General features: G+C 43.9%; 1 protein-coding gene and 1 pseudogene across 3 annotated transcripts in view; one reads left to right on the plus strand and one right to left on the minus strand.

Moving 5' to 3' along the window:
- Positions 1-334: 334 nt before the first annotated feature.
- Trim24 (tripartite motif containing 24) overlaps positions 335-23,948 on the plus strand; it is a 104,502-nt gene continuing 80,888 nt past the window's right edge. For 2 of the 3 annotated variants that reach the window (XM_004661177.2, XM_004661178.2), the window contains exon 1: positions 335-698. In XM_004661177.2, the coding sequence (XP_004661234.1) occupies positions 335-698 (364 nt within the window). Of the gene's footprint in view, positions 699-1,147; positions 1,167-23,948 lie in introns of those variants that run through there. The other variant, XM_045160362.1, reaches the window with a different exon arrangement.
- On the minus strand, positions 12,698-13,460 carry LOC123464044 (annotated as a pseudogene).

Here is a 23,948-nt window from a genome sequence, read left to right on the forward strand (position 1 = left end):
GCGGGCTCGGCGGGCGGACTGGCGGAGCTCCGCGGCGGTCGGCGGAGCGGACCGCACACAACCGCACGGAAACGGTTCTCGCTGACACATCGCGGGCTCTTCCGGCGCGCGAGGAGGCTGTCCCGGACGGCGTGAGGCAGAGCGAGCGTTCTTTTCCCGGCTCTCGCTCGCTCGTTGTCGGCGGGTCCAGCGTGCGGGCCTCGGAGGAGGAGGAGGAGGAGGAGGAGGAGGAGGAGGAGGTCGTCGTCGGGGGCGGCGGCGGCGGGCGGGGACCGCTCTCTCCCCCTCCTTCCCCCGGCGGCGGCGGCGGCGGCGGCGGCGGCAGGGCAGGACAATGGAGGTGGCGGTGGAGAAGGCATCGGCGGCCGCGGCTCCCGCGGCAGCAGCCGCCGCCGGGGGGCCTTCGTCGGCGCCGTGCGGGGAGAACGAAGCGGAGAGTCGGCAAGGCCCGGACTCGGAACGCGGCGGCGAGACGTCCCGGCTCAACCTGTTGGACACTTGCGCCGTGTGTCACCAGAACATCCAGAGCCGGGCGCCCAAGCTGCTGCCCTGCCTGCACTCGTTCTGCCAGCGATGCCTCCCCGCGCCCCAGCGCTACCTCATGCTGCCCGCGCCCTTGCTGGGCTCCGGAGAGACCCCGCCGCCCGTGCCCGCCCCCGGATCGCCGGGCAGCGGCTCGTCGCCGTTCGCCACCCAAGGTGAGACACACACGCACACACACACAACATACACAATCACCACCAAGCGGCGGGCGCCCCGGTGCGGCGCGACCCGCTGTCATGTCGCCGGGGTGCGCGGCGGGGGAGGGGCGGGGAGGAGGAGGAGGAGGGTCTGCGGCGGCGGCGGTGACATGGAGGGAGGGACGGAGGGAGGGCCCCGCGCGCTCGCTCGCTCGCTCGCTGGGTGGCTGCGCCGGGCAACTTTCCCCCCGGGAGCTTGCGGACTTGGCCGTGCGGCCGAGTGTCCCCTTACGGGGTCGGGGTGCTGCTGGTGGTGGTGGTGATGGTGGTGGGCATCTGCATCCCGTGCGACCTACACTTTTGCAGCACGAGGGTCTCGTCGCGGCGGTTCTGGGCCGAATGCATGGAGTTAACTGCTCCTTGCTGCGTCGACGAAGCTTTGTCCAGATCCATATGATCCTAATCATCTCGTATGTGTGTGCATGTGTATGTATATGTGCGTGTGTATATACATATATATATATGTATATATATATATATATATATATATATATATATATATATATATATATATATCCACGTTATTTGAGCTGGAGCGGGGGAAGGGAGCGGTGCCTGTGGAAATGATGGGGAGTTTCTTTGATGATGGATTGCAGATTGGATGCGCGTCTGTTTCCTATCTTGCGTGTTATGGGTTCTTTACCTTAATGAGTTCCCTATCCTTTCTCCCCTTCTGTTGGGGACAAAGGAACCAGGAGAGACAGCGTCTTGTCTGCTTCTGTGGAAGGTTTTATTTTCAGTGAGACGGTAAAGGGTGAAAAAAAAGTAGAACAAAGTGGTGGTGGGGGGGGTGCTGTGGTTGGAAGTTAATCTTTTGGTGTTAACTGGATAATGACTTTTTGACAGATAGCTCTTATTGCTTATGTTAACAGGTTTGGAGCATTTAAAGTTAGAGTGCACTAATTGCAGGAGACCGCTTGAGGCTTTCAACTTTCAGTATTACAAATATCTGAGCAATTACCGACTCCTTTAAAAAATACAAACTAATAGAAAGGGAAACCTTGTTTATTTCGAGCTTTTGCTTTGCTTTGAACATGGACTTCCTTTGTAGTCTGGGCTGCTAGCACCAGCGATCTTCCTGCCTCAGCCACCCCGTGCAAGAAGTGTGAGCACCACCACACGTGGTGGAAAGTCATTTTTAACATTTTTTTTAGTAGAGTAGTGTTAAAATGTTAACTAGGGACTGGGAAGAATGGTTCAGCGACTACAGGCCCTTGCATAGCCGGTTTGCAGTTTTCAAGCCATTCATATAACCCTGACTCAAAGAATGGGGCAAATGTCTGGCTTTCTTTTTCAGCGGCAAGAGGCCCTGCTTCACACACGTGCACTTTAGCACAAAAGAGTTTTGTGTGAAAAAAAAAAATCATTTGAGAGGACATGAGAATGAATGAGAACTCCAGTGGCAGTTTAGGTTCCTCTTCTGTAACGCAACCTGCAGTCTGAGCAAGTGTCAGCTGTCCCTGTTCACTTTGCCCAGTGGAAACGGGGACGCAGGGAAGCAGCATTAGAAGAACATTACATTCTTGTCTCGAACTCTTGAGTTACTTGCCTTCTCTCATTCTTGGGCTACATTGTGCTGTTGTGAGTGGAACAGAATCTTAGATCTTGACAGTTCTTTTTTTTCTCAAAGTGTTTTACTCGTTGGAAAGTTAGTACAAGTGAAACTGAAATCTTTGTTCTTGAAAAAAAATATGTATATACATACATACATACACACACATATATGCATGTATATATATGTATATATGATAATGATCTGAGGGTTAAACACATTAGCTTGTGAGCAAAAAGTGTAAACCGGGCTGGAGAGATGGCTTAGCTGTTAAGGTGCTTGCCTGCGAAGCATAAGAACACCTGTTCTAATCATCTGGTCCCACTTATAGCCAGCCACAAAAGTGACGCAAGCATGCAATGTCGCACGTGCGCACAAGGGGGCACACGCATCTGGCGTTCGTTAACAGCGGCTGAAAGGCCCTGGCGCACCCCTTGTCTCTCTGCCTTTTTCGTCCTCTCTCTCTCTCTCTCTCTCTCTCTCTCAAATAAAAAAATAAATAAATAAACTTTATTTAAAAAAGTGTAAACCATCATCAAGGCATTATGTCCTACCCACGTCCTTCATTTTAAGGTTTCATTTACAGTTGTTCCTTAGGGTCCAGGAGTTCGAGCCAAGATTCCAGTGGATACTAAAATCTGTCAGTGTTCAAAGTCTCTTATATAAAACGGAATAGTTTTATATAGTATAGAACTGTGCCTAATCTCATGTTTGCTTAAGCCGCCACTAGATTATTTGTAATACCTTATACAAGACAAATGCTGTGTAAGTAGTTACTACAATGAATTATGTAGGGAATATTGTAAAAAGTCTGTGTGTTAAATAGGTTTTGTTTTTTCTTCTGTATTTTCTCTGTGCAGTTGATTGAGTCCATGGATGTCCAGTTTACAGGGCTATTTATAGAATGTTGGATGGCTGAACAAATTAGCAGCCAACTAGGATGTGAAATTTGCATAATGTTAGAAAAATATGTAGTATATGCCTGACCTTGACTCTTAGACTTGAACGAATGACAGCGTGCCTAATAAAAGTTCTGTTCGATTCTGAGATGTCTGGATTTCTAGTCTCTTAGTCTTTAATCATTTATGTGTGTGCATGTCTGTGTGTACATGTGATTTTGTGTGTGTGCAAATGTGCCTCATCACTTACGATGCAAGCACTTTACTGACAGAGCCCCCCCCTTTTTTTTTTTACCTCTTCCTTGTTGTTCTGAGACAGTCTTTCTCTGGTGTCCCAGGCTTGCCTTCATCAGGGAGCCACCTGTTTCAGCCTCCCAAATGAACGTTTAAAAAGAGGAGAGTCTCACTCTTAGCCCAGTTGGCCTCAGCTGTCCTCCTGCCTCAGCCTCTCAAGTGCTGGGATTATACATGTGTACCACCTTGCCCAGCTATTAGGGTTGTTTTATTTATCATCACCATCTTATTTGGAGGTAGGTTCTCAATCCAGGATGGCTTCAAACTCGTAGTGATCTTGCTACCTCAGCCTTCCTAGGGCTGGAATTCAAGGAATGAGCCACCATGCCCAACTCATTTATGTAGTTATGTTAGTGCATATGTGTATGTGTGAATGTGGGTTCAGGTGCCACATGTGTGGAGGTCATAGGACAACTTAGGGTATGGATGGTTACCTTGTTTGAGGCAGGGTCTGTTTACCATTGTGTGTGTCATGCTGCCTAGCCCAGAGCTTCCGGGATTCTCCTGTCTCAACCTCCCTTCTTGCCATAGGAGGGCTGGGATTACAAAGTTTCAGTAGTGTGTCCAGCTTTATGTGCGTTTTGGGGATCCTAACTCAGGTTGCCATGTTTCTGAGCCTTCTTCTCCCTGGACTTGTGATCCCCCCCCCCCCATGGTCTCACTGTAGCCCAGGCTGATCGGGAACTCACTCTGTAGTCTCAGGCAGCCTTGGACTCGTAGCCCTCTCCGGGCCATCATGCCTGCTCTTGTGTTTTATTTATTTATTTATTTATTTGGTTTTTAGAGGTTAGGTCTCACTCTAGTGCAGGCTGACCTGGAATTCACTCTGTAGTCTCTGGGTGGCCTCAAACTCACGGTGATCCTAGGATTAAAGGCATGTGCCATCATACCTTTTTTTTTTTTTAATTGTTTTTGGAGACTATTTCATGTAGCTCAGGCTGGCCTCAAGCTCCCTGTGTACTTAAGGATTACCTTGAAATTCTGATTGTCTAGCTTCCACTCCCTGAGTTCTGGGATTACAGGTGTGTGGTATCACACTTGGTATTATTACATTATTTTGCACATGTGGTTATGCAGATGTGCACGCCCCATGCTCATGTGTGTAGAGCGGCCAGATGAGAACTTTGGGTGTCCTCTCTATCACTGTTTCCTCGACGGAATCTTTCACTGAACCTGGAGCCACTTTTTTCAGTCAGACTGTCTGACTGGCTAGCCTCCAAATTTTCTGGTCTCTGCTTCCCATAGGCATGCATGACTACACCCAGATATTGAAGTGGGTGCACAGAGTGAATTTGCTCTTCTCAGGCCTTCATGCTGTGAGGCAAGTGCTCTTACCCTCTGAGTTTTCTCCCCAGCCCAGGGTTACTTTTAGTTAATACAAATACTGTCTTGACTCTTGTTTTTACTTGACTATTTTCTATCTTTACCTCTCCTTCAATCCTTTTAAAACAGTGTTGTGGTATTGGGAGGGACTAAGGGGACTCAGACATGCTAAACAAGTCCTCTGCCACCTAGCCATATCCCCAGTCCCATGGGTATTTGTACTAGCTAGAGCAAAGTTTATACATCACATTTCCTAAGTAAAAGGTTTATTTGATCACCACCACCATTCTCCCCCCCCCCCTTGGTTTTTTGAGGCAGGGTTTCACTACAGCCCAGGCTGACCTGGAATTCAGTATGTAGTCTCAGGGTGGCCTTGAACTGGCAGTGATCCTCCTACCTCTGCCTCTCAAGTGCTGGGATTAAAAGTGTGCTTCCATGTCCAGCATCATCACCATTCTTGTAATGAATTTGTGAATATAGGAATCATGGGCCAACCAATATCCATAAGGGCTAAGCAGGTAGTGGAGATGGAGCTTTGTGAATGAGGACGAAAGAAAGGGGTGCTGGTGAGCGGGAGCAGGAGCTCTCGAACTCTACTTGATTCCAGTAGGTTGTCATTGAGATTATCAGCACAAGTGATAGAGATTTTTTTTTTTTTTTTGTCTGTGAAGTCTAAAGGCTAGATTTTATTTTTTTGTGTGTAGAATTTCTCTTGAACTAGAGTAAAGAGTACTTGTATATATGTATAAAACCCAAACAGGTGGTGGTTTTGTTCCCTTGTTGTTGGAGTGCTAGGGGTCCAACCAAGGCCCTCCTCAGTGCTGGTGTTCTAGAACTGACCTACATCCCCAAAACAAAATAGATGTGTGTGGCTGGAGAGATGGCACAGAGGTCAAGGCGCTTGCCTGCAAAGTTCCTGAGTACCCATGTAAAAAGGCCAGATACACAAAATGGCACATGTCTGGAGTTCATTTGCAGAGGCTGGAGGCCCTGGCTCACCATTCTGTCTGTCTCCTCTTTCTCTGTGCTGAAAAAGAAATTATATACATATGTGTATATGTATACATACATACGTATATATGTATATATACGTGTGTGTGTATATATATATTTACACACATATGTATAGGCATTGTCTCCCTTCTGTGTGTGTGTATGTGGTATGTGCATATACACATGCATGTAGGTTCTTAGGACCCTAATTTAGATGTCAGCCTTTGTACAACTTGCGCTTTTTCCACAGCAGTCTCAACTGGCCCCCTTGTTTTAAGAGACAGGCTCTTATGTAGCCGAGGCTGGCCTCAAACTCCTGATCCTCTTGCTTCTGTCTCCCAAGTGCTGGTACTACAGGTGTGTACCATTTATTGTGTTCCCCTCCCCCCATGGTTTTACTAAATCAAAATGTTGCAATGTCAGTAAGAGTAGCAAGAACAGAAATTATATAAAACTACATTTGCCACTAAACCCCCATTGATATCATTTCTTTAAAACCTCCTTCTAAATTCCTTTTCTGGAGCTGCTGGAAGGAATGAGGATAAATGACCACAACCACCTGTTCTTACTGCTACCTTGGTGATATCAGGCAGGGTCTCACTCTAGTCCAAGCTGACTTGGAACTCACTCTGTAGTTCCAGGCTGGCCTCAGCTCTCAGCAATACTCCTACCTCAGCCGCTGAAGTGCTGGGATTCCAGGTGTATGCTACTGTGCCCAGCTTGCCTTATTGTTGAGACAGAGTATTGCTATTTTGACTAACTGTCCTGGAACTTTGAGGAATCCTCCTGCTTCTGCTGGCATGACAGCCTGACTGTCAGTTTCTGAGTATGCAGTTGTTACATGTAGAATAAAAGGGTAGAGTTTAGAAAAGGGCTTTCTTCTTATGTCTTTATTTTTAATTTTCAGAATCTCACTGTAGTCCAGACTAATCTGTAACTCACTGTCTAGTCCTATGCTGGCCTCAACTCACAGCAATCCCCCCACCCTCTGCATCCCAAGTGCTGGGATCAAAGGCATGCAGCAAGGTTTTTCTTTTGGTGGTCACATTATAAAACAAGCATCTTGGAGAAATGTAGTAACTTTGTGCTGCATTTTGTTTGTTCATCCAGAGTTGTAAACTCTGAAGAGCTAATTCTTTGTCCTGGTGTATGCAGATATGTGCTACTGTACACACCTCATAAAGACATCAGTGTCCTCCTTTATCATTTTCTGCCTGATTTCTGTGAGACAATTTCTCACTGAACTTGGAGCTTGCTATTTTCCAGTTAGGAATGGCTGGCCAGTTAAGACTTAGCTGACCAATGGGCTAGCACCAGCTAGTCTTGTTTCCACCCCATTCAGTCCTGGGTTACAGGCATGCATGGCTTTTTTTTTTTTATTGTATTAGCTGTTTGTTTGTTGCTGTGATCAAATATCTGACAAGAAACAGCTTAAGGAAGGAAGGGCTCACTTTGGCTTACAGTTTGAGGGGATATGTACCATCACATCGAGGAAGGCAAAGGGGCAAGGGTATGAGGTAGCTGATGGCTTTTTAATACTTATTTACAAGGAGAGAGAATATGGAGCTCACATGCTCTCCTTCCCTCCCACCCCTCCTTTCACTGGCAAATAAGTATTTTTAAAAATAAAAATCTCTTAAGGCACTGGGGAATGGCTCAATGGGTAAGAACATTCACTGTCCAAGTTTATTCCTCAGCGTGCACATAAAAATGCCATGCATGGGGCTAGAGAGATTGTTCAGTGGTTAAGGCACTTGCCTGCAAAACCTAATGACCTGGGTTTGATTTCCCAGTTCCCACATCAAGTCAGATACACAAAGTGGCACATGCATCTGGATTTTGTTTGCAGTGGCTAAAGGCCCAGGCTCACCCATTCTCTCACTCTGCTTGCAAATAAAAATATATTTTTTGAAGCTGGGCATGGTGGCACACACCTTTAATCCCAGCACTAAGAGACAGAGGTAGGAGGATTACCATGAGTATAAGGACACCCTGAGACTACATAGTGAAATACAGGTCAGGCTGGGCTAGAGAGAGAGACCCTACCTCCAAAAAAATAAAAAATAAAAAGAGGGCTGGAGAGATGGCTTAGTGGTTGCCTATGAAGCCTAAGGACTCCAGTTCAAGGCTCAATTCTCCAGGACCCACATTAGCCAGATGCACAAGGAATGCACACATCTGGAGTTTGCAGTAGCTGGAAGCCCTGGCGTGCCTATTCTCTCTTTCTCTATCTGCCTCTTTCTCTGTCACTCTCAAATAAATAAATAAAAATGAACAAAATAATTTTAAAAAAATGAGATGGGGGTGGTGGCGCACGCCTTAATCCCAGCACTGTGGAGGCAGAGGTAGGAGGATCGCTGTGAGTAGAGGCCTGCCTGGGACTACAAAATGAGTTCCAGGTTATCATGGAGGTAGAGAGATACTGACCTTGAAAAACAGCAGTATGTGTGTATGTATATTTGAGACTAAGAGAAAGAGAAAGTAAGCAAGAGTGTGCCTCCATTGCAGAGATACTCCAGACACATGTGCCTCTTTCTGTATCTGGCATTGTGTAGGCACTGGGGAACAAACCTAGGCCAGCAGGCTTTATAGGCAAAAGCCTTTAACTAGCCCAAGATAATGGTTTTTTGAGGTAGGGTCTTGCTCTAGCCCAGACTGACCTGGAATTCACCTTGTAGTCTCAGGGTGGCCTCCAGTGCACAGTGATCCTCATCCCTCTGCCGCCCCCAAGAGATTTTTAAATTTTCGTTTATTTAATTGAGAGAGAAAGAGAGAATATGGGCACACCAGAATGTCCAGCCACTGCAAACAAACCCTAGATGCATGCACCACCTTGTGCATATATGGCTTACATGGGTCCTGTGGAATAAAAACTGGGTCCTTTGGCTTTGTAGGCAAGCACCTTAATTGCTAAACCATCGCTCCAGCATCCAAGAGAGATATTTTGAATAAAGAGAAATGCTTTCAAAAGGCTCACCATTATTTATGAAAGAGCAAAATACAAGAATTCATCATTCTTTTCTTTCTTTCTTTTTAATGTATTGAGAGTGAAAGAGAGAATTGGTGCACCAGGGTCTCTAGCCAGTGCAATCAAACTCCACACGCGTTTCCCCTTGTGTGCATGTGCGACCTTGTGCGCTTGCATCAATTTGTCTGTCTGGCTTGGGTAGGACCTGGGGAGTTGACCATGAAACCTTAGGCCTTGCAGGCAAGCACTTTAACCGCTAAGCCATCTCTCCAGTCCTCATCACTCTTTTCTAAGACTTGTTTTAAAATTTTTTTATTATGGACAACTTAGTAATTATAGACAATAAACCATAGTAATTCCTCCCCTGCACACTTTCCCCTTCACAACTCCATTCCCCATCATATCCCTGCCCCATCTCAGTCTCTTTTATTTTGATGTCCTCATCTTTTCTTCTTATTACACTAGTCTTGTGTAGGTAGTGCCAGGCCCTGTAAGGTCATGGATATCTTCTGTTTTGAAGGTCGTTTATAGGTTGTACCAGGTGCTGAGAAGTCATGGATATCCAGGCCATTTTGTGTCTAGAAGATTGCATTGTAAAGCAGTCCTATCTGCCACCTCTTCTGCAATGGACCCTGAGCCTTAGAAGATGTGATAGAGATATTTCAGTGCTGAGCACTTCTCAGCACTGTGGTGCCTTTTGGGTCATCCCAGTGGCCACTGCCATCTGAAAAGTTTTTCTAACCAAAAGTGAGAGTACCATTAGTATATGGGTATGAACATTACGAGAAGTGCTTACAGGGCAGTTTGGTGAGCATAATATATATATATTTAGGCAGTCACTAGCAGGTGTTATACCTCCTAGGGCTCATGACTTCCCCTGTCACAGGTTTTCAGTATCAGGCATGTATTCCCTCCTGTGGAGTGGGCCTCCCGTTCAAGTAGAGATTGGTTGGTTTCCCCCATAACAGACATGCCGCTATTGTACCCGTTGTCTCATTTGGCCTGGCTGGCCAAATTTAAGGCTTGCAGTGTCCACTGTGTATCTTCATTGTTGAACCCCCTCCCTCTCCCCTTCTCTCCCTCCTTCTCCCCCTCCCCCTCTCCTCCCCTTCTCTCTGAGCTGCATGCAGCATAGCTTTTTCTAGCTTTCTGAGATTTTCAGCTCTGCTTTAGCAGGGTTTCTCAGTGACCTTGCAGATCAAGTATGTGGAGTCTTCAGCAATAAGGCCTTACTATCTAATTCCTGGTGGGAAACCCAAGAACCTTGGCAATGACCTGTAATGTTTCAGGGCATCAGGGAACCTCCCTGGTCAGCAAGTCACTGGAAGGTATCCCATCCCTAGTGCTGAAAATTTTTGAGTAACATTCTATGGCTTCTGGATGTGCCATTGTCCAAAAAATGAGGTCCCTGTGTGACTTAATTCATACACTCCTAGATATTGATTAGCCCTCCCTCCACCTTTCCTTTACTCAGTTCCTTCCCTGACCTCACTTAGGCCTTTCCACCCCAAGTAATCTGTTTTTCTACTTATGTTACAATACCATCCCTTATGCCCTCCCCTCCCATCCCTCTCTTTTGTCCCCTTTCTAGCTTACTGGCCTCTGCTACTGAGTTTTATTCCAGTCTACATAGAAATCCAAACATTTGTAGCTAGAGTCCACATATGAGAGACTTGGTGCTTGGCTTTCTGGGCCTTGGTTACCTCAGTAAGTATAATTCTTTACCAGGTCCATCCATTTCCCAGCACATTTCATAATTTCATTTTTTACTGCTGAATAGAACCCATTGTATAAAAGTACCACATCACTGTTATTCACTCATCATTTGAAGGGCATCTAGGCTGGTTCCATTTCCTAGCTATTGTGAATAGGGCAGCAATAAACATGGTTGTGCAGATATCTCTAAGGTAGTATGATGAGTCCTTAGGATATGTGCTTCACAGTGGTATAGCTAGGTCATATGGTGTATCTATTTTTAGCTGTCTCAGGGACCTCCACACTGATTTCTACAGTGGCTGAACCAGATTACATTCCTACCAGCAGTAGAGAAGGGTTCTTTTCCTGCATCCTCACCAGCATATATTGTCATTTGATATATATATATATATATATATATATATTTTTTTTTTTTTTTTTTTTTTTTGGTCTGTTTATTTTTTTGTTTTTTTCTAAGTAGGGTCTCACTGTAGCCCAGACTTACTTGGAATTCACTTTTACTATGTAGTCTCAGGATGACCTTGAACTTGTGGTGATCCTCCTACCTCTGCTTCCCTGGCATTAAGTGCTGGGATTAAAGGCGTGTACCACCACGCTTGCCTTTTTGTTTGGTTTTGTTTTCAAGGTAGGGTTCCATTCTAGTACAGGCGACCTGAAATTCACTATGTAGTCTCAGGGTGGCCTTGAACTCCTACCTCTGCCTCCTAAATACTTGGATTAAGGGTGTGTGCCACTATACCTGGCTGATTTTGATAATAGCTATTCTGACAGGAGTAAGATGGAATCTCAAAATAGTTTTAATTTGCATTTTCTTGATGGCTAAGGATGTAGAACTTTTTTTAGATGTTTATATGCCATTTGTATTTCTTTTTAGCCCATATTTTAATTGGATTATTGGATTTCTTATTAGTTTTGAGTTCTTTGTATATCCTATATATTAATCCTCTGTCAGATTTATAGCTGGCAAAGATTTTCTCCCATTCTGTAGCTTGCCTTTTTGCTCTATGCACAGTGTCCTCTGCTGTACAAAAGCTTTGTAATTTCATGAGGTCCCAGTGGGTTCCAGGTCAGCCTAAGTCCGAGTCAGACTCTACCCCCCAAAATGACAGAAGGCGGCCCTATGAATCAGGAATCATAAAAGGCAACAATAGTCAAAAGGCTGTGCAGGGTGCCTGGAGTTGCACTGGAGCTGCTCAGCTGGTCCCTGCTGTTTTCCCCTTCAGGTTTTTTGACTTTGCAAGAAGGATGATGTGAATGGAAAATCCCTTCACCTGGTTTCTGCTACTGCAGCTCTTTGCTGGCTAGGCAGGCAGGCAGGCACAGACCAGGGCCGCTAGTGCCTTGGCTGGAAACTAGCCCAGTTCCTTCTTTCTGAAACAGCTGAGTCTTTCCTGCTTCTGTGCCGTGGCTGATATAATAACTTAAGCACCTCCACTTCTCAGTAGAAGAGTATATTTTACTGATTTTCTGCTTAGTTCCCTCTCTAGGCTGCTTTGGCATGGCTACTATGCTGCCATCTTACCCAGAAGTTTAAGACTTTTATTTGTATTTGAAGTGCTGGGGATTGAACCCAGGCCAGAACTCTACCACTAACCCTCCAGCTCTCTCCAGCCTTTTCCTTCCTTCCTTCCTTCCTTCCTTCCTTCCTTCCTTCCTTCCTTCCTTCCTTCCTTCCTTCCCTCCCTCCCTCCCTCCCTCCCTCCCTCCCTCCCTCCCTCCCTCCCTCCCTCCCTCCTTCCCTCCCTCCCTTTTTTTGACAGAGGGTGGGAGAGACAGTTGGCATGCCAGGGCCTCTAGCCACTGAAGCCGAACTCCAGTCATGAGCATCACCTTGTGTGCATAGGCCACCTTGTGGACTTGCGTCACCTTGTGCACCTGGCTTATATGGCATCTGGAGAGTCAAACATGGGTCCTTAGGCGTTGCAGGCCAGTGCCTTAACTGCTAAGCCATTGCTTAGCCCACAAACTTACCTTTTAAGGCAGTCGTTACTCTTGCCCATCCAGACCTGGAACACTCTCTGTAGTCCTGGCTGGCCTGAAACTCATGTCATTTCTCCTACCTCAGTCTCCCCAGTGCTGGATTACAGACCTGAACCAACATGCGTGGCTTCAAAGGCTTTTTTTAAAACCTGTTTTTTATATGCTCATAAACTTTAATAAAAATATTGTTATGACAAAATTTATGATACTAAAATTCATGGTTTCCACTTCTTTAATGGGAGACATCTTGATGAAAATTTAGTAATCCTAACTCTTCTGGCCTTGCTTCAAAGTTATCGATAAAGGGACTTGGTTCCAATTTTATTTCATCTTCATTACATATTGTTGTAAGCCATGCTGATTTCTGTTTTCCTGATGCCACATTTATGAGTAGGGTATACAAAATGGTACAAAATATGTTTGTTTCCAACTCACAGGGCAGCCCATTCCCAGAAACAATTCATCAGCACATGTGGTGGTTTGAATAGAATAGATGGACCCCCAATACATTCAGTTGTTTGTTTGTAGTTTGCATTCTGCAGCCACCTGGCTGGAGGCAATGTCACTGGGTGGATCTTTAGGTGTGGTGGTGGTTTCAGATTTCAATCTAAAGATATGCAAAGTGTACCTAGCTGAAGTTCCTGAAGTGTGCTGTGCTGTGTGGCTTTTTGGCTTTTGGCTTGTACTTCTCTCTGCTTGGTCCTGTGAAGGCAGGCCAGCTTCTTCTGTCATTTATGGAACTTCCCCTGGATCTGTAAGCTTCAATAAATATCCCTTCCTCCATAACTGTGTCTGGTCTGGAAGTGCATCTCAGCGAACCTGAAGTTGTCTGCTATAGCACGTATGTATAGATTGTTACTGTTGTCAGTAGAAGGGCTAATGGAGACCATCATCCAATCCAAAGAACAGGTTATTTTCACATTGATGTTCTCAGCACAAGGCCAGATCAAGACAGCAAGAAGAATCAAGGTCTCTAAAGCTGTAGAGACTTTCATCTGCACTGAGGCTGACTTCCAACTCAACATTGTCCCTCAAAGGATTTTTTAATTAACTGTAAGTTTACAGTATAAGGAAAATTTTGGGGATATTCTTTTTTTCTTGGTAAAGGTTAATAGCATTTACTAGTAAAGGCATAGTAATATTTAAGATATATAGGATGTTTATTTGCTGTTGATGGAAATTTTCCCATAGCTGCAGTTTTACTTTCCATGGTTTCAGTTATTTGTAGTCAAGTACCATCTAAAAAGGTTAATATGGACAATTTCAGAGGTCATTTGTAAATCAAGCACTCTTTGTTCTGAGTTAGTGAGACGTCATGCCATGTCCTGCACAGAGATGCATCATCCCTTTATGCAGCATATCTTTGCTGCATGTGCTGCCTGTTTGGTACTCCGTAGTCTTTCTGGTTCCCACATCTACTGTTTTTGGGTTGCATTGCTGCTGTGAAAATATAACCATTAAGTAGCAGTCAAATGCTATTGTCACAAAGATACTGTATCATCTTACATCCCAACAAGAAGGCTGAGACTAGTACAATAAGTTGTTTTAAAAGAGGCCAGTTCACATAGCTCCTCTTGTAATGATGTAATTGTTCTAGTTTTCATTACTATTGTCTGTTATATCACTAATTTATAAATAAGACTTTGTCATATGTATTTACGTGTAGGAAACAACAGCATGGTATACAGGGTAGTTACTACCTTTAGTTGTAGGTTTAGGCATCCAGTGGGGGGGTCTTGATGGTATACTCCATGTGCAAGGAAAGATAATGTAGATAAGTTGGGTATACACTTGAATTTTTTTTTGACAAATACATATAACTTTTTGTTTATATTGTAAATACATTTTTATCTCAGTGTAGGGTTTTACATTGCCTTTTAGTACCTCTAGAGTTGGTTCAAGTCATTGCCAATTTTGGTATTTTTATTTTTGGATTGTTATAGTAGGAGTGAAAAGATATCTAATGATTTTCTTTTTTGTATCTTTTTTTTCTGAGGTAGAGTCTCACTGTAGTCTAGGCTGACCCGGAATCACTGTGTAGTCCTAGGCTGGCCCCAAACTCATGGCAATCCTCCTGTCTCTGCCTCCTAAGTGCTAGGATTAAAGGGGTGTGCCACCACACCAGGTTTGTGTAGGTTTTGTATAGGTAAACATAGTCAGTATGAGATCATGGATTCAGTGACCATTGGAAGTCACGATTTCGAGTCACTCCTCTTCATCCTCTGGCTCTTACATTCATTCTTTCCCTCCCCTCTTTTTGCAATGTTCCCTGAGCCTTTGAGAATGTGATAGAGAGGGCTCATTTAGTGCTGAGAACTCAACAGGCACTTGTTTGTAGTACTTTGACAAGTTTTGAGTCTCCCCAGTAACCACTGCCAATTGCAAAATTTCTGGCCAAAGGTGAGATGGAACTATTGTGAGCATCAACATACTATTTAGAGGGAAATTTGGATATACCATATCCATTTAGCCAAATAATTGTTGTAGCTGCCTTTTGCTTCCCCAGCCATAGGCTTTTGACTAAGTTGTCAGGCATGAATTCCCTGTGTGGAGCAGGCTTTAAATCCAATTAAGAGAGCAGTTGGTGGCTGGAGAGGTGGCTTAGTGGCGCCTGTTGGTGAAGTCTAAGGACCTTGGTTCGAGGCTGATTCCTCAAGACCCACGTTAGCTAGATGCCCAAGGGGTCGCATGCATCTGTCATTTGCAGTGGCTGGTGACCCTGGTGTGCCCATTCTGTCTCTCTGCACTTCTTTCTCTCTGTTGCTCTCAAATACAAAATAATAAAAAAAAAAGAGAGCCATTGTTTACCCACACAGCAGTTTTGCTACTATTGCACCAATGGACACATTTTGCCTTGTTGGTCAGTTATGTACTTCACAGGGTCTCCTGTTGGGTAAGACTTGTAGCTGTCTGTACCCTTGTTCAGAATAGGCTTCTTCAGCCAAGATTGTCAAAGGGAGGATACCCAGATGGTTTCTAGTCCTTCAAGGCCATCTAGGCTAAGGGGAGTACATCAGTCAGGGAAGATGTCAGACTTAATGAGGCTGAATACCTCCTGTTGCTTCTTTATTGCCTGTGAGCTTTAGGGATAGTTATTAACTCCTTAGTTTCCTTTAGTTTTCAGGGAAGCCTATTAACCCTTCACAAACCACCTTATGCATCTGGCTTATGTGGGTACTGAGGAATTGAATCTGGTTTCTTAGGTTTCACAGGCAAGCACCTTAACTGCTAAGCCATCTCTCCAACCCCAGTATGTTTTCATCATGAAGTAATGTAGTTTACTGATAGCCTTTCTTGAATCTATTGAGATGGTCATATGGACTGTCGTTAAGTCTATTTATATGATGTATTTTATTTATTGATTTCCATATGTCGAACTATCCCATCCTGGTTGATCAAGGTAGATTTTTGTTTGTTTTTTGCTTTTTTTACTCTAGCCTAGGCTAGACTGGAAGTCATTCTGTAATCCCAGGCTGGCCTACTCCTACTTGTCTCCCAAGTGCTGGGATTAAAGGCATGTCACGTTCCCCCACCCTTGGCTGGATATTTTTGTGTTCTTGGATTCAGTTTGCAAGAATGAAAAAACCAATTATTCATTTGGTGTGTATGAGCATGCCAGGGGTCTCTTGACACTGAACAAACTCCAGATGCATGTGCCACTGTGTACATCTGGCTATACCTGTTGTGGTTGTTTGAATGGATGTCCCCCAATGAATTCAGGTTTTTATTTCCTTAACATCTTATTTTTATTCATTTGAGGGAGAGAGAGAATGGGCCCACTAGGGCCTCTAGCCACTTCAAACCAACTCCATATGCGTGCACCCCCTTGTGCATCTGGCTAATGTGGGTCCTGGGGAATCGAACCTGAGTCCTTTGGCTTTTCAGGCAAGCACTTTTACCACTAACCCATCCCTCTAGCCCTAGATTCAGTTTTATTAAAGCTCTTGGATTTACAGTTGCCTGGCTGGAGGAGGTGTCAGTGTAGGCAGATCCTAGGTTCCAACCTTAAGGTGTTATTGTGGGTGGATCTGCATTCCAGCCTCAGATATGCAGAGTGCTTGTGTCCTGCTTGGGGTTTCTGGAATGTGTTTGCTTTAAAGTACTGCTGGTGTTATTTCTCCCTGTGTGGACCTGTGAAAGGGGGCCAAGTCTCTTCTACCATTATGGATTCACCCCTGGATCTGTAAGCCTCAAATAAATTCCTTCCTCCCATAACTTGTGCCTGGTTGGAAGCTGTAGTCCAAGCTGACATGGAGTTACTTCACTAAGTGGTCTCATGGTGATCCTCCTACCTCTGCCTCCCCTGGGATCAAATATGTGCACCACAATGCTCAACCGATTGAGAATATAAAAAAAAAAAAAATACTGTTATTTATTTGCAAGCAGAGGGAAATAGGAAAAACAAGAGGCCTCCGGCCTCTGCAAATGAACTTCAGATGCATGTACCACTATGCATCTGGCTTTATGTGGGTACTAGGGAATTCAACTCAGATCATTAGGCTTAGCAGGCAGCAATTTGGAAGAATGTTATTGAGAATTTTTGTACCTAAGTTCATCAGGAATATTTGGTCTATAATTTTCTTTTGTCTCTGCTTTTGTGTAATGCTGGCTTCACTGAAGGACTTAGGGAGCATTACCTCCTTGTCAGTTTTGTGAAATAACTTGAGAAGTAGGGGCCTTGACTTCTTTGGGTTGGGAAGCTTTTAATTACTGCTTCAATCTCATAAGATGTTATAGCTCTAGTCATATAATTCATCTCTTCTGTGTTTAGCTTTGGTAGATCATGAGTCAAGGAATTATTTTTATTTATTTATTTGAGAGAGATTCAGAAATAGGGAGAGAGAAAGAGAGAGAATGGGCATGCCAGGTCCTCCAGCCACTGCAAACGAACTCTAGATGTGTGCGTTCCCTTGTGCATCTGGCCTACGTGGGTCCTAGGGAGTCAAACCTGGGTCCTTTGGCTTTGCAGGCAAGCACCTTAACTGCTAAGCCATTTCTCCAGCCCAAGTCAATGAATTTATTTCTCCCAGGTTTTCCAATTTTGTAGAGGAATATAGGTGTTTTCCTTTTTTTAAAGGAAGGGTCTTACTCTAACCCAGGCTGACCTGGAATTCATTATGTATTCTCAGGTTGGCCTCAAACTCATTGCAATCCTCCTACCTATGCTATCATGCCTGGTGGAATACAGGTTTTTGAAATGTCTTTAATGATTATCTTAATTTCATTGGTATTGGTTGAAACATCTTTTTCATATCTAATCTTGTGGATTAGGGTCTCTGCTTACTTCCTTGATCTATCTTTCTTTCTTTTCTTTTTTACTTTCTCTACTCCCCTACTTTCTCATGTGATTAATTTGGTAAGTTCAGTAATCTTGTTTATTTTTCAAAGAGTTGACTCATTTTGTTTCATCATTTTTTTAAATTTTCTTAATTTCTAATTCATTGATTTCTGCGCCAATCTTGATTATTTTCCATCGAGAACTTTTGAGTTTAGATTGTTCTTGTTTTAACACTGCCCTCAGATGGATCATTAAGTTATTTATTTGGGGTCTCTCTTTAATTTAGGCATTTAAAGATATAAACTTCCCTCTTAGGACTGTCTTCATTGTGTCTCCTGGGTTTTGGTATGTTGTGTTTTCAATCTCATTCAGTTCTAGGGATGTTTGTTTGTTTGTTTGTTTGTTTGTTTGTTTGTTTGTTTGTTTGTTGAGATACGGTCTCACAGTAGCCCAGGCTGACCTGAAATTAACTGTGTAATATCAGGGTGGTCTTGAACTCATGGTGATCCACCTACCTCTGCCTCACGAGTGCTAGGATTAAAGGCATGCGCCACCACACTTGGCAGTTTTTTTTAATGTCCTTTGATTTCTTCAATGACCCATTGTTTAATAGTGTGTTGTTCAATTTCCAGAAACATATTTTCTAGTCTTTCTTTTGTTGTTGACGTGTGTGTGTGTGTGTGTGTGTGTGTGTGTGTACTCATGCATGTGTGTATGTATGTATTTGAGAGAGAATGAGCATACTGGAGCCTCTAGCCACTGCAGATGAACTACAGATGCATGCACCACCTTGTACATGTAGTTTACGTGGGTATTGGTGAATCAAGTCTAGGTCCTTAGACTTCCAAGGCAAATGTCTTAACTGCTAAGCCGTCTCTATAGCCCTTGATGTGTCTTTTTATTGCATTGTGGTCATATATAGTACAATGAGTTACATCAATTTTCCTAAATTTGTGGAGACTTGCTTTGTGTTCTAATATATAATCTATTCTAGAGAAGGTTCTATAACCTGCAAAAATGTTGTATTCTATAGAGTTTGGATGGAATGTTTTGTAGATATTTAGCTAAGTCCATTTGATTAATGGTGTTTAGCTCCATTGTTTTTCTATTTTGTTTGGGTGGACTGTCTATTGACAGTATTGGGGTATTAAAATCTCTCACTATTATGTTGATATTTATGTCTAATTTAATTTCTAGTGGTTTTGCTTGTAATGAAATTCAGGGCACTTGTGTTTGATGTATATGTTTGATTGTTATATCCTCATATTGAATTGTTGCCTTCATGAGTATAAAATTGCCTTCTTTTCTTTTTTCCAAAAAAAAAAAAAAAAAAACTTTTATTTGAGAGAGAGAGAAAGAGAGAGAGAGAGAGAGAGTGGGTGCACCAGGCCCTGTAGCCACTACAAATGGACTCCAGACCACCTTGTGCATCTGGCTTACGTGGGTCCTGAGGAATTGCATCTGGTTCCTTAGGCTTCATAGGCTAGCACTTTAACCCTAAGCCATCTTTCTAGCTCATTTATCTCTTTTGAGTACTTTTTGTTTAATGACTATTTTGTCTGATATTGGTATAGCCACACCTGCTTGTTTCCTATATTCATTTGCTTGGAATACTTTTTCCATCCTTTCACCCTAAGGTAGATTTCTTAAAGAGCAAATGGATGGATGGATTCAGTTTTTTTTTTTCTCAATTTTTATTAACATTTTCCATGATTATAAAAAATATCCCATGGTAATACCCTCCCCCCAGACTTTCCCCTTTGAAATTCCATTCTCCATCATATCCCCTTCCCATCTCAGTCTCTTTTATTTTGATATCATGGTCTTTTCCTCCTCTTATGATGGTCTTGTGTAGTGTCAGGCACGGAGAGGTCATGGATATCCAGGCCATTTTATATCTGGAGGGAGCACGTTGTAAGGAGTCCTACCCTTCCTTTGGCTCTTACATTCTTTCTGTCACCTCTTCCGCATTAGACCCTGAGCCTTGGAAGGTGTGATCGAGATGTTACTCAGTACTCCAGTCACTTCTTTCTGGCACTATGATACCTTCTGAGTGATCCAAGGTCACTGCCATCTGAAAAGAGAAGATTCTCTACCCAAAGTGAGAGTAGCGTTAATATAAGGGTATGAATATTAAGAGAAAGAAGTGCTTACTGGGCAGTTTGATAAGCATAGTATGTACATTTTTCCAGACATCAGCAGATGTTACACCCCCTAGGGCTCATGACTACCCCTGTTTTAAGTTTCCAGTATCAGGGATGTGTTTCCCCCCATGGAGCGGGCCTCCAGTCCAATTGGAGGGTGGTTGGTTTCCACCATGACAGACCTGCCACTATTGCACCCGTTGGCTCATTTGGGCTGACTGGCCAATTATAAGGCTTGCAGTGTCCAGTGTTGACTATCTTCACTGGTGGTATTGCTTTCTCCCATTGAACTACATGTAGAATGACTTCTTCTAGCTTTCTGTCAGCTGGTCTACATGGAGGAGGTTATCAGCTCAGTTCCATCAGGATTTCTCAGTGGCCTTGCAGCCCAAGTATGTGGAGTCTTCAACAATAGGGCCTTACCATCTATTCCTGGTGGGAAACCAAGGGCCTTGGCAATGGCCTATAATGTTTTGGGGACATCAGAGACCTCCCTGGCCAACAACTCACTGGAGGGATCTAGTTTGTTATTGTGTAGATTTTTGAGGTAGGGTCTCTTCCAGTCCAAGCTAGCTTGAAATCAGTGTATTTCCAAGCTGGCCTGGAACTCACAGCATTCCTCTATCTTTGCCTCTCTAATGGTAGGATTAAGATGTGTGTTCCGAGCCGGGTGTGGTGGCACATGCCTTTAATCCCAGCACTTGGGAGGCAGAGGTAGGAGGATCGCCGTGAGTTCGAGGCCACCCTGAGACTACATAGTGAATTCCAGGTCAGCCTGGACTAGAGTGAGACCCTGCCTCAAAAAAAAAAAAAAAATGTGTGTTACCACACCCGATATAACCCTCCCCCTTTTTTTTAATTTGGGGAATTGAGTCCATTGAAATTCAAAGTTATAATTATAAGGTGAATTCCTTCTGCTGTCTGTTGAGTTCTTTTTGTTGATTCTTTTTCATTTCATTCATTGTTTTTTCATGTTCTCATTAAGTTTGTTGTAATGTTTATCATAATTTGGTGTTTCCTGTAAGTTTGCATTGGAGGTTCCCCCATGGGTCTAGGCATTCTTGGCAGGGTTATCTTGCCTTAATTTCTTGTGTTATTTGTTTTGCTTTGGGGTCTGGCCATCTGGAAGTAATCTGTTTCTCTTGCTGAAAGTGCAGCAGTACCTGCCCTAGTGGGGGCTGTGCTGAGGGCCGGTCAGTGCGATGCTGGCAGTGTAGGTCGGTGGTCTGTCCTCGAGTCTGGTCTGGGCCGCTGGAAGCTGCAGGGCTGCTCTGTGCTCTGGCAGCTTTCTCAGGCACAGTGGGGAGTGAAATGATACTTTAAATGGATTCTAGATTGACTAGGATGGTATTTTGAGTTGGTAGGACTTCAGATATCAGAGAATATATCAGAGTGAACAAATGTAACATTCATAGATACCTGATATTTGAACATACTAATTTGTATTTATTGATAATGAATATTTAATTTAACCACCCCCATAGCTTCTTTGTGTGTGTGTGTGTGTGTAGGCAAGGCTATTTTGAAAAAAAAAAAAAAAAAGAAACAAAATTTATCTTGCAGAGTCCTATCTTAATACTTACTGTAGACTACTTTTTAATATTCTTGACATCATCAAAACTTATCTTCTCTGGCCCCTTTTCTTCTTGTCCCACTTCCTGATTCTTGAGTATCACAATGTATGCCAGCCAGAACTCAACAGAGATCCTCTTGCCTCTGCCTTCTAAATGCTAAGGTTATAGGTTTGAGTAACCATGCTTCACTTGGCTGGATGCTTTTGCCTATCTGAGTGCAGCTGTGGATAGGCAAAGAGCGCTTCAAGTGCTGGTTTTGGTCACCTTTTGTATTTGTTTGCTTTAAAGGGTAGTAAGCTGGGGTAGCAGGCAGGTGGTACACTCTCCTGACCGGTCTGTGAGTACCTGAAGCCGTACTACAAGTGTCACAGCTTTTGTTTTTGCAGACCTAGGGTATTAGGACCCCTGGCTGGACAAGTGATAACAGCTCTTAATGTAATCCTGATAAATCTGAATTCCTCAGTCCTCGGCAGCAATCAGTATTGGAGCCTTCAGGCATGCCTCGTTGTCCTCGGCCCTTAACAGCATCTAGTGTTAGAGCTCTCTGGTCTAGGGTCTCCAAGACCCTTGGCTGTAAGGACTGGGCAGCTCCCTGGCATGTATTCAGCCACTTAAACATGCAGTTTCTGTTTCTCTTCTCTGGTTTGTACAGCTTTCAACTTCCTCTCTGCTTCCACCATCCCTCTTGTACTTGGCTGCTCCCTTGAACTGTTTGAGCTGCCACAGTTTCCCCCAACCAAGAGGCAACAGCTTCTGTTGCCTTTTAGCTCATTTGGCTCCCAGTCTTGGGAGTTCTGGAGTTCTGTCTTCTTAGCTGTCAGTGTAGCTGGCCACTCTGATGCTTTTGCAACTCAGCTGTCATTGCCTCCCCACTGCCCCTGTAGCCTTCTGTCCATAACCATTATCAGCCCATCCTACTAAAAGCTGGCAAGGAAAGTCCACTGTACTGAAGACTTTTTATTAGTTCTAATGTTGGGATACCAGAAGAGGCAGTTGATTCAGTTAAACAGCTAAAGATACGGTGTGCTTGCACCAGTTGGGGCCATGTATCTTTTTTACCAGTCCCTCTGTTAGGGCCCTAGTAGAAGTGCTCCCTCCTCTGGCCTATGTGGAAATGGTTTCAGATGCATCTACAATTCAGATGCTTGGGATGGCAAAAATTCCAATACAGACTATCTGAAATTATCTTACTGGGGCTACCCTTTCTGAATCCAGAGCAAAGAGCGGAGACCATTTTGCAGTTTCCTCACAGCATCTGTGCAGTGTTCAAATGGCTGGAGCTACCCTAGGGTAGTCTGGCTAGCTATTTTCACTATTCAACCAAGGCATCTAGGATGCCAAGGAAGAGTCCAATAGCTGCCAGTTAAGGAGTCAGATTATACTATCCCCAAACATCTTTGCTTATTTATGGGCAGATTATCAGTTGGTGTGTGTATACTTATAAACATTATTAGTGATTAAAAACCATTTTCAAAGCTGGCTGTGGTGGCACACGCCTTTAATCCCAGCACTGGGAGGCAGAGGAAGGGAGATCACCATTAGTTCAAGGCCACCTTGAGACTCCATAGTGAATTCCAGGTTATCCTGGACTAGAATGAGACCATACCTTGAAAAACCAAAAAAAAAAATCCTTTCTTTATTTGGAGAGAGAAAGTATGGATACATCAGAGCCTCTTGCTGCTACAAAGGAACTCCTTATGTATGGGCCACTTTGTGAGGAATTGGTGGGTGGGTACTGGGGGATTGAATCCCTGCTTTGCAAACAAGTGCCTTTAACTGCTGAGTCATCTCCCCAGTCCCCTAATAGTGATTTTAACAGTGATTAATACCTGCCAAGTCAATGCCCCAGGGAGAAGTGAGTGAGTCTTCCTCATCTGTCAAAGTGACTTAAAATTTTTTTTTTGTGTGTGTGTGTGGCACACACCTTTAATCCAAGCACCAGGAGGCAGAGGTAGGAGGATTGCCGTGAGTTCAAGGCCACCCGGAGACTACATAGTGAATTCCAGGTCAGCCTGGACTAGAGTGAGACTCTCCCTTGAAAAACAAACAAACAAACAAACAAACAAAATATATATATGGGGGGTCGTTGAAGCTGTCCTGAAATTTGCTAGGCCTTGAATTCAGTTATCTTCCTACTTTGACCTCCCAAGTGCTGGGATTAGAGGTATGTACCACCATGCCTGGCTTAAAAAGTTTGTTTAAAACAATATTTCATGTATTTGAGAGAGACGTAAGTGTGAGTACGGGCATTCCCGGGCCTCCTGCCCCTGCAAAAGAATTTCAGACTCATGTGTCAGTGTCACTCTGTCCATCTGGCTTTATGTGGGCACTGGTGAATCCAAGCTGGACTATCAGGCTTTGCAAGAAGGTGACTATAACCACTGAGGTGACTTTTATTTTTTTTTAATTTAATTTATTAGTTTTCTTTTCAGCAAATACAGGCAGTTTGGTACCATTGTTTAGGCTCATCCATGATCTACCCCCTCC

This window comes from Jaculus jaculus, chromosome 10, assembly GCF_020740685.1.
Source record: "Jaculus jaculus isolate mJacJac1 chromosome 10, mJacJac1.mat.Y.cur, whole genome shotgun sequence".
In the NCBI taxonomy this organism is placed as follows: domain Eukaryota; kingdom Metazoa; phylum Chordata; class Mammalia; order Rodentia; family Dipodidae; genus Jaculus; species Jaculus jaculus.